The sequence below is a fragment of the Oncorhynchus keta genome, chromosome 25, assembly GCF_023373465.1.
Source record: "Oncorhynchus keta strain PuntledgeMale-10-30-2019 chromosome 25, Oket_V2, whole genome shotgun sequence".
NCBI lineage: Eukaryota > Metazoa > Chordata > Actinopteri > Salmoniformes > Salmonidae > Oncorhynchus > Oncorhynchus keta.
Window position 1 is genome coordinate 42,530,998 of NC_068445.1, and position 11,602 is coordinate 42,542,599.

At 40.7% G+C, this 11,602-nt stretch overlaps 1 protein-coding gene across 1 annotated transcript; it reads right to left on the reverse strand.

The window, feature by feature from the left end:
• Window positions 1-244: 244 nt before the first annotated feature.
• LOC118357960 (PR domain zinc finger protein 8-like) lies at window positions 245-7,580 on the reverse strand. The gene is made up of 4 exons (XM_035735269.2): window positions 7,227-7,580; window positions 4,706-4,930; window positions 3,636-3,870; window positions 245-3,267 (listed from the first exon to the last, which is right to left on the reverse strand). Exons 2-4 carry the CDS (start codon window positions 4,922-4,924, stop codon window positions 1,895-1,897), a joined length of 1,827 nt encoding a protein of 608 aa, XP_035591162.1. The 5' UTR covers window positions 4,925-4,930; window positions 7,227-7,580; the 3' UTR covers window positions 245-1,894.
• Window positions 7,581-11,602: the final 4,022 nt, after the last annotated feature.

Consider the following 11,602-nt stretch of genomic DNA (forward strand, 5'->3'; position numbering starts at 1 on the left):
GCACATTGACTTCGTGCGGGTACTCCTGGTACATAGCCTCGTTATTGTTATTTTATCGTGTTAGTATTTCCTTTTTTTGTGTCCTAAAGCTTCATACTTTTTAACTCTGCGTTGTTGGGACAGAGGCTCGTCAGTCAGCATTTCAATGTAAAGTCTACACCTGTTGTATTCGGCGCATATAACAAATAAAATGTCATTTCTTTTAAATTGTTATTTTGTAAAAACACAAGTTTCCACACACATAGATGAAAATAAAGCTATTTTATTGTCAAAGCATTCAACATGATTCAGATAAACTATCAAGTCGTACATTTCACTGATTTCAGCATGAAGGACAAAACCCTGAAACTATTCCCCACTGACACAAAATATCACACTTTGTATTTCAAACCAAAAAAGAACAAACATGTATTTACATTGTACCTGTATAATCTTCATCTTATTTATATCGACTTTTATTATACTCTGCACTCTGAAATATAGTGTGTCTGACGTCACATCCCCATTTGTGTCAATAATATTTAACCTTTAAAGTGAACATGGGGAAAAAAAGTTATTGAATACTAAACCATGTAATGTAACTATTTTTTATTATCATTTTCTATATATGTATTTATATAATATAAAATACAACTTACTGTACATTTAAATTACACATATTCTTATCTTCCCTTATTTCCCAAATTGTAAGTGCTTCATAAGATAAATAGAGTCCTTTCTCAAAGTAAAAAAATGCATTTGCATACACTCAAATAAAGAAACATGACATTTTGAAAAATAAACAAAAAACAGACTGAAGGAAAATAACAACTGTCTGTGTTGAAAGTGGAAACAAGTGCTCTGTTTAAGTGGTGTATATCCAGCCAGTCAGTCAGCCAGTCAGTCAGCCAGTCAGCCAGTCAGCCAGTCAGCCAGCTAGCCAGCCAGTCAGTCAGTCAGCCAGTCAGTCAGTCAGCCAGTCAGCCAGTCAGTCAGCCAGTCAGCCAGTCAGTCAGTCAGTCAGTCAGCCAGTCAGTCAGTCAGCTAGCCAGCCAGTCAGTCAGTCAGCCAGTCAGCCAGCCAGTCAGTCAGCCAGTCAGCCAGTCAGTCAGTCAGTCAGTCAGCCAGTCAGTCAGTCAGCCAGCCAGTCAGTCAGCCAGTCAGTCAGTCAGTCAGTCAGTCAGTCAGTCAGCTAGCCAGCCAGTCAGTCAGTCAGTCAGCCAGTCAGTCAGTCAGCTAGCCAGCCAGTCAGCCAGCCAGCCAGTCAGCCAGTCAGTCAGTCAGTCAGTCAGTCAGTCAGTCAGCTAGCCAGCCAGTCAGCCAGCCAGCCAGTCAGTCAGCCAGCCAGCCAGCCAGTCAGCCAGTCAGTCAGCTAGCCAGCCAGTCAGTCAGTCAGTCAGCTAGCCAGCCAGTCAGCCAGTCAGTCAGTCAGCTAGCCAGCCAGCCAGCCAGTCAGCCAGTCGTCAGTCAGCTAGCCAGCCAGTCAGTCAGTCAGCCAGTCAGCCAGTCAGTCAGTCAGTCAGTCAGTCAGTCAGTCAGTTAGCAATTCCATGTCTGTTTACCAGATGGTAAAAAAGTTCCTCCCCATGGTCAGTGATGTGATAACCTTTTCCCACTATATTGCCGACCCAAACCGTACTGTGCTGAATTGGCTCGGGTATATGATCTTCCAATTGTCCTTTATGCTCTTTCCCAGTAACTTCATGGATGACCGAGCCATACTGTGCTGGCTCGGCTACAGTATTTTCTTTACACAGTGTCCTTTGTGGAAAAGGTTTCCTTCATCTGATGCAAGTCCGTAACCCAGCTCAGCTTGGCTCAGCTCAGCTTGGCTCAGTTCAGCTTGGCTCAGTTCAGCTTGGCTCAGTTCAGCTTGGCCTAGCAGTGTGAAAACGGTTTGCTATTGATCTAAAGGTCAGTTGTGGGAGGTCATGTGACGCGAGAGGTGGTGCCTCTCCCTGAACGACTCGTTACAGATTGGACACTTGAGTTTCTCCTCACGCCTCCTCTTAACCATCGGCTCCATGGCCAACTCCTTCTTGTGGTGCGACCTCATGTGATACACCAGGTCAGAGGTCATCCTGAAGGAGGCGTTGCACTTGGCGCACCAGTTCTGGGCGGGCAGACACAGAGAGGTGAAGGAGGGGGGGAGTAAGGTTAATGCTGAGGGCATCTGCAGCTGGATGGGGCCCTGGCTCTTAGGCCAGAAGGCTGTGGCAGCAGCCGCTGCGTAGAGGAACGGGCTCTGCTTGGACATGGCGCCCGGCACGGGGCAGTTGGTGCTCAGCTCGGCGCCGTGGAGTTTGGCCGCCAGGTGGTCTGCCTGGTAGAGTCTAGAGGAGGAGATGGTGTCACCCACCGCCGGGTGGCAGTCCAGCAGTTTAGGCGTGGTCATGACCAGAGGAGAGATCTGGGAGAAGGAGGAGGTAGCGTGGCGGGAGGGTTGGCTGAATGCGCTCTTCCTCTCTCCGCTGTTCCCCCCACCATGCTGGGCTACGGAGGTGAAGGCGCTCCCTAGCGGAGAGGCCTCCATGCGGGTCTGTGGCTGGACAGGCTGAGTCTCCGACAGAACCTGCCTGATGTTGAGATGCTTCTCCTGGGGAGGGTTGTTGACGGGGCCGGGCCGACCTCCGTCCTTGTTTTCGGCGTTGGAGCTCTGGAGGTTTTTGGTGCCGCCACTGGTACCGTGCGTCTTTAGGCTCTGTGGAGACTTCTTGACCTCGGTGAAGGCGCTGCGTTTACCCTCACCACCTGACTCAGTGGATCCCGACCCTGGTGGGGAGAACGTAGGCCCTCGTCTGTTCTCCTCCAGGCCGTAGGCTCCCCGGTAGTTCTGTGCCGAGCTAGCCAGCTCCTCCTTAGACTTGAGCGACTGAGACAGACTCAGAGAGGCCCTGCTACCATCCCTGTCCCTCTCTCTATCCCTGTCCTCTACCTCTGAGAACTTCCTCTTCCCAGAGCTCTCGCTGCGTATCTCAGCCTCGCGGTCGCTGGGTGGGCTAGTCCGGCTGTTCTCTAGGTCCCTGGCTAGGTTATGGAAGTCTGTGGAGGGTTTGGCGTTGTCCCCCTCCGAGCGACCCAGTTTAGGGCTTGCCCTGGTGGGTGTGGTAGTTGTAAGGTTGGGGTTAGGGCGCTCGGTGCTTGGCTCCTTACTGGGGACCTCCTCGTCCACATCGCCCGCCGCCATGCTCTGTAGTCTCTTGGTGCAGCGAAACCTCAGGTGGGCAAGGAAAGGGAACTCGAATTGAAAGCGCTGGTTGCAGTCAGGACATGAATAGGGAGCAGACCCTGAAAACGGAGGGAAATAATGTCAGTCATTCAGAAAGAAGCTCTATAGTAGGATATCTCCCTGAAAAACACCACTGTAATGTTTTGTTATAGGACTATAAGCTACTAATTATTATCAATTATAAATTATAAATAGATGTTTTTTTTAAACAAATTAATTTACCCTAAAAGGAAATTATACTGTGGGTGTAAATGCCAGGATGTGTTACAATATGACCTAATTAAACACTAACAGCGGGGTTATTATGCTCTTGAACTTGAGCTTCAAATCAACAGTTTTGTTTAATGATGCCGCAAAAGTGCAACGCAAACGCCTATATATAAAAATAATAAGCGGAGTACCAGGTCATGCTACAATTGCAACTCACCCTTGGCCTTGACCGGTGCTTTACCGGCACTGAGCAGCAGCAGCAGCTCAATCAGGTCTTTCCCGTACCAGACCAACAGCTCCTCGTCCTTCTCGATCCTCCGGAGAGACCGGTAGAACAGCTGACCGTTCTTCACGTAGGCCTCGAGGTTCTGCTCGTCCCGGTCCCGCGCCGACTGCACGAGCCGCAGCCACATCAAGCCCTCAGACGTGCTGTTGGCTGCTGACGTGTCCACCTGCACGGTCAAACGGTGACAGAGAGCAAATCGGTTAGTGGGACCGAAACGAGAAGTCCGTGCGCCAGTATTCATTCTAACCGTTACGCATAGGCTGTCCAATTTTTTATTTTTAAATAGGCTATTTTTCATGTGTTTTGGCTGTGCAACTATCAATATGCATTATACTTACATGCGATCTTGTAAAATAAGACCTCCAATAGGTTCTAATCTAATGGCTACCCAGAATATTTGTATTGACCCCCCTATTCTACGCTGCTACTACTCTCTGTTAATATCTATGCATCGTGACTTCAATAACTCTGCCTACATGTACATATTACCTCAATTACCTCGACATCGGTGCCCCCCGCACATTGACTTTGTACCGGTACCCCCTGTATATAGACTCCACATTGACTCTCTATCGGTACCCCCTGTATATAGCCCCGCTATTGTTATTTTACAGATTCTCTTTAATTATTTGTTATTCTTATCTCTTACTTTTCTTTTTGGGGGGGGTATTTTCATAAAACTGCATTGTTGGTTAAGGGCTTGTAAGTAACCATTTCACTGTAAGGTCTACACACCTGTTGTATTCGGAGCATGTGACTAATAAAGTTTGATTTGATTTCAATACATAGAGTATACCCTGTCACACCGACTTCATGACAAATAGAAATGTGAAACTATACTGCGCTTTCTTGTTGGTGAAATGTGATCAATAATGATATAGAATCAACCACGGCAGACAATTTAATTCAGTCTGAAGAAGGAGACTGTAATAACATCCGCAAATAAATAATATTATCATTATTATCATTCTAGAACAATGATAATATTTGTCTTTCCTTACCCTGAATATGTATGGCGCCGTTCGTTTGTCCGTTGATTTGAGCGCTACGAAGGCTATGCTGTCATACAACGACGTGTGGCTCAAAACACAAGGCCCGAAAATGGCATTTTCCGGAATGTCACATGTGGTGTAGACACTGGTGAATATATCCGTTAGACACTGCTGCACGGCTTTAGCGTCGCCGTCCCAAACCAACTTCTGTGAGCTGGATTCCTCCATCCTTGACTATTGGTTGTGAACAGAACAGACAAAGAGAAAGAATGAATTAAGATACAATATACTAATGTCTAGAGATGATGATGAGGTCAAATAAACTGACACTTTGTGAGAGGGTTGGCTAAATGCATGTAGTCAGCTGTCAAGGACGAGCTGGACTAGGAAAGGGAATTTTTGTGGGGCCGGTCGTTTTAATTAATTGAAGTCTATTGTAGGATGAGAATGGCCTATCAATTTCAAAGAGCATGGTTGGTTGCCTATTTTCCGCGGAAATTCCCAGATGCTGATGAAATAGCTGTTAATTAGGAGAAAATTAATGCATGGTCCTAAACGGAATAGGAACAATCGCGTAACATTTTTTTTTTAATTTTTATAATTATCATAAACATATACAACCAGAACATTAATACACTAATGTTAATACAATGAGTGCACTATTACAAGCATTTCACTACACCCGCAAAAACATCTGCTAATCACGTGTTTTAAATGTGAGAAATAAAAAATTGATTTGATTTGATAATAATAGAAAAATAATCCAATATCAATGTAATGATAATAATGACATTGATACTAATATATTATCACTGTCTCTAAAGTATTATTATTTATAGGCCTAACATGAATTATATTTGGTAGAGATGTATTACTTCAATTAGGCGTATTATTATTATTATTATAACTACTATTATTACAAAGACTTTACTACACTGGATGTGCAAACGGAACTGTGCATTCATCTCAAACCCTCATTTCTAAGTGTGTAACCTAATTATTTAAATGTAGCCTCTGGTAGAGGAAGAAGAAAAAATAGCAATAAGAAACGGTAAGGTCCGTAATAAAATCCAAAGAGCAATATCGAATGGATTTGGAAGTGGACTGTCAATGTCACCGGTTTCATGTCAGACAACCTTTCACTCTATCCTACACGCGCTCCCAACGTATGTCCCCTCATTACCATAATCCACCACGTTCCCTCTCGAGACTGTAATTAAGGCAGCACGCAGAGTGTATTTACGGGTGACCAGTTTCTCTGACCTCACTGAATTATACAGTTGTGATCTACCTTTGCTTTGCCACTTGTTCCGTTCAATTATGCGTATAAGGCCGGTGTAAACACATCCCGGAGACACGTGCATGCAGGCAACGACAAACTAAACATATCCGATGAATAGCTAGATGAATGTTTGGTAAATAATAATAACGATAACGATTCAACTTTTGTATTTTCAAATTCATTATATTTGTGCATGTTAATTTTAATGTCATGTTATCTTAATTTTATGCACATATGCAAATGTTTTTATAATTGTTTTCTTCTAAATCGTGCTACTTTGCCTTTAACACCAACCATGCGTCCAGATTTCAAGAGCTTATTAACTAAAACCTACTTAATAATATTTTGCATGTAATAATGATCATTTGTCATGTAAAATATATAACGACAAAAATGTTGTAAAATATTGAAACGTGTTGATACGTTGAACATGCCTAAATGTCCCCATATCATTGAGATGTTACTTCTCGTCCGCTGTTTGATGATGGATCATTCGTTTTACATTCATTTGCTCACAGTGTCTGAGCCTAAAAGCAACAACAAAAAATGAACAGCTGTCTGCAATGCATATCAAACAAAATGATCCTCTTTCAAATGCCGCTTTATAGTGAAACATTATCATTCAAGAAACGTACCGGCCCTCGAACCAAAGTAGCTTTTCTCTTCGGCTGCGTGGGTTGAGAGAAACTACTTTGGAGCTATAGCCTACGATCCCGTTCTCCTATTTAGCCGATTCTATATCAAAAAACATTTGAACAAAATGCTACCCTTCAACTAAAGACCACAGCTTGCAGAAAAAAAGCAATTTTTTCGCTCCATCTCCTATATAACCCTGTCTTTTGTGACTTTAAAGGTCGCTCTCGCACCAAGGGAAAGCCACACAAAAGGTCCAATGAATATGCATTTGAGCTAAATGAGAGAGAATAGCACCCGGAATGTATGCGCATCCATAAAATGGATGAGGCCAACCCATTCAACCTTCTGCCTCCTATTTCAGAGCGTGTTTTACTCCTATATCCGGGTGCCTTGTCAGTCTAAAAAAAACTGCCCTAAATCAACGCAAGAGCTGAATTGCCGATTGTCTGCTTGCCCCCAACATCTGCGGAGCTCTGTCTCCAACAGGACACGGTGCTCCATTCATGGGATGCTGACTTGGCTACTGCTTTGTGACGGTGCCTGCCCGTCTTTCTGTCGCTGCAAAACAAACCCTCTATTAAACGCGTACAAACACCGGCTCTGGCTACGTACCTTTTTTAGTTGACAATAAATAATAATCCACCAAAGTGATGCTTGAATCAATATGTCGCCTTGGAGAGCAGGTGTCGATGCGTCCTCCGCGTCAGTACATGTCCCTGTGTGGTCGTTTGAAAGTGACAGTGGTGCCGCTGATATCGCCCTTTGCTGAGAGGCAGAGAGAGAGAGAGAGAGAGAGAGAGAGACAGAGAGAGAGAAAGAGATGCGTGCAGAAGGGGCGCGATGCACTGGCTGACTGGCACACACACACACACTTTTTGTTTGCAGCACATAATCTACCCAATGAGGCGTGTCACTCACCGTCTCCTCCCTTTAACTCTTTACTGGCCGACTGTCATTGGATGAGATTTATAGGCCGTATAGGCTACAGCTACAGCCTCGTGCCATAACCTCCCAGAGCGCCTTTTTTTTGTTTTGTCTTGTTATTATACTGTTGTTTCAGTTTGCGCGAGCACAACATAAAGCCATTCATATAAGATTTATTAAGGATTTTTAAAGCGATTCTCTCAAAGTAGGGTTGTGTTTTTTTCTACTAAATTGTCCATAAACAATGGATTGTAGCTACACTTAAGCCCTATTATTCATGTTGAGGTTTTATTAAGGTTTGCTTACTATAATTATTTATTATTTTTACACATTTTATTGGCCTATTATTTTTTTATGATTATAATTATTATATGAATAGCTTATTGAAGTTCAATTAAAGTCAACAATATGAACGCCCCATAAATGAAAATAGATATCAATATCACTATTACTAGCATCTGAAGTTTCCACAGCCACGTACGGCGCTTTGCCCTGCAGGGAGGCGGCAGCCTAGTGGACACCTGCCTGGCTAGCGTCCGGAGGAAAAGCCGGGCATCGTCGTTATGGAGACGGTGGGGACACTGTCGAGCCGTTCCACCGCTGGGCCAACCGACTGATGATCAGCTGTGTTAGAGAAAGCGGTTTAAGGTCAGGCTATAGTGAGTAGCCTTGGCGTACTATGTGATTTACTATCTGTTATTGTCATGTCCCATGACTAGCTCATTTGCATTCTCTGGCCCGAAAGTTTTTTTTTTTTTTAAACCAGCGAATCTTAACATAGGAAAGATCAGCAACCTGAACAACTCTGGTGGTCTGAACGAAGATGTTACATTTTGTCATTTAATGACATCGTAATATGTGACAAAGCACATATAGTGCCAGGTAACCAAAGCAATGAAGTTTCATGATTTTAGATCACTGCCTTCAGCGCTAGGCTAAATACTTCCGCCAAAGATCCCAAAGTTTCAGAAGTTGTCCAAATTAATTGACAAGAAATAATTAACTTAAGAGCATCCATCCTTCCATCCATCCTTTCATCTTTCCATCCACCCAACCTTCCGTGCATTTAAGTCTTTAGGTAGTTACTACGCACATGAGCTCACGTACCAGAGTCTACATTTTCAAGCTTTATCTTTAAAGAACAAAGGTTGTAAGGAAATCATATTGCGCATTCATATCCATAGCAGGCGCACATCTGTATTCTAATGTCTAATACTGTTCTATTATGTTGTGTTCTAATTTATTATTCTATCCTATTCTGTTCTATTCTGTTCTATTCTTTTTTGTTCTGTTCTATTCTGTTTAGTTCTATTCTGTTCTATTCTGTTTTGTTGTGTTCTGTTCTGTTTTGTTCTATTTGTTCTGTTCTATCTGTTCTGTTCTTTTCTGTTATGTTCTATTCTATTCTGTTCTTTTCTATTCTGTTCTATCTGTTCTGTTCTATTCTGTTCTGTTCTATTCTATTCTATTCTATTCTATTCTGTTCTGTTCTGTTCTGTTCTATTCTGTTCTGTTCTGTTCTATTCTATTCTATTCTATTCTATTCTGTTCTTTTCTATTCTGTTCTATCTGTTCTGTTCTATTCTGTTCTGTTCTATTCTATTCTATTCTATTCTGTTCTGCTCTGTTCTATTCTGTTCTTTTCTATTCTGTTCTATCTGTTCTGTTCTATTCTATTCTATTCTGTTCTATTCTATTCTATTCTCTTCTATTCTATTCTATTCTGTTCTGTTCTATTCTGTTCTGTTCTATTCTATTATATTCTATTCTGTTCTGCTCTGTTCTATTCTGTTCTTTTCTATTCTGTTCTATCTGTTCTGTTCTATTCTATTCTGTTCTGTTCTATTCTATTCTATTCTATTCTATTCTCTTCTATTCTATTATATTCTATTCTGTTCTGTTCTGTTCTATTCTGTTCTATTCTATTCTGTTCTGCTCTGTTCTATTCTGTTCTTTTCTATTCTGTTCTATCTGTTCTATTCTATTCTATTCTATTCTATTCTATTCTATTCTATTATATTCTGTTCTGTTCTGTTCTATTCTGTTCTATTATATTCTATTCTGTTCTGTTTAGTTCTATTCTGTTCTATTCTGCTTTGTTCTATTCTGTTCTGTTCTGTTTTGTTCTATCTGTTATTTTCTATTCTGTTCTCTTCTATTCTATTATGGTCTATTCTGTTCTATCTGTTCTGTTCTATTCTGTTCTATTCTATTCTGTTCTATTCTATTCTGTTCTATTCTATTCTGTTCTGTTCTATTCTATTCTGTTCTATTCTATTCTGTTCTGTTCTATCTGTTCTATTCTGTTCTGTTTGTTCTATTCTGTTCTATTCTGTTTAGTTCTATTTTGTTCTATCCTGTTCTGTTTTCTTCTGTTGTTTTCTATTCTATTCTATTGTTGCATTTCTGTATTTTGAGAGCATGTGGTTTCAATCTGGTTGTAAGCCTGATGAATTCTGGGGCAAGGTATTGGTTTGGAAGGAGTAATTTCATGTGATGTACAGTAAGTTCACCAGGAACTAACTCTAACCCTACAGCTGATGAGGCAGAGGTGGCACTGTCATACAACTAATGTGAAGGTAATGTACTGGAGCCCACAGTGCTATTCCATTCTATTCATTTCACCCCAATGTATATGAAGAAATCCATAAACCAATCATTGAACAAATAATGGTTAAAACACAATTCAGATAGGGCTAGTAATTAAAGCATTCTCAGGATAGCTGAAGCTGGCTTCAGTGTGAAGATATGATGATGCTGAAGTTGCTTTGCTCTCCAGTCTTTATTTAACATGGGGCGGCAGCATAGCCTAGTGGTTAGAGCGTTGGACTAGTTAGAGTGTTAGACTAACCGGAAGGTTGTGAGTTCAAACCCCCGAGCTGACAAGGGTTCTGCCCCTGAACAGGCAGTTAACCCACTGTTCCCAGGCCATCATTGAAAATAAGAATGTGTTCTTAACTGACTTGCCTGGTTAAATAAAGGTAAAATTAAAATATAAAAAACAATATCATCCTACTGCATGATGCATGAAACATACTGCAATTTGTATCGGTCTGTTCACCCTATCAGCTCTACTGGCGGGTGAACTCAGAGTAAAGAGGCGCTGATTGAGGATCAGATCCCTCACATCCACGTAATTATAATGTAGAAGTCGAAACTGATCTAAGATCAGCATTACAACTCTGAGTAACACAACCTGTCTGAAGACAGCGGTAGTGTAAAATACTGTAAAATACTGTATTGTTGCCTAGACAATAGACAAACAGATTTAGAATCCAGCTCCGATGATGTATTTCTGTCTATTTCTCTGAGGTTTCATCTCAATGTCACCAACCTGTATTAATGAAGGTTGAATGGATTTATTTCCCTCTATCTCTCAATGACATAAACCAAATGATTAACAAAAGCTATATTTAGTCATATTTCTCATAATTGTTATTATTTCTGACAGCTTCATGATTTTTTCACAATTTTGTTGGACCTATCTGGATAATTACAACATAAAAGGCTCAAGTGTCAACTGAGCATTACAGTAGAATTACAGCAGTAGACTATAGAATATAATTTCTATAGAATTATAGAACTATATAATATAATTTCTATAGAATTATAGAACTATAGAATATAATTTCTATAGAATTATAGAACTATAGGATAGAGTAGCTATATAATTATAGAACTATAGAATATAATTTCTATAGAATTATAGAACTATAGAATATAATTTCTATAGAATTATAGAACAATATAATATAATTTCTATAGAATTATAGAACTATAGGATAGAGTAGCTATATAATTATAGAACTATAGAATATACTTTCTATAGAATTTTAGAACTATAGAATAGAGTAGCTATATAATTATAGAACTATAGAATATAATTTCTATATAATTATAGAACTATAGAATAGAGAAGCTATATCATTGTAGAAGTATAGAATATAATTGCTATAGAATTATTGAACTATAGAATATAGAAGCTATATAATTGTAGAACTATAGAATATAATTGCTATAGAATTATTGAACTATAGAATAGAATAGTAGAATAGTAGAATACC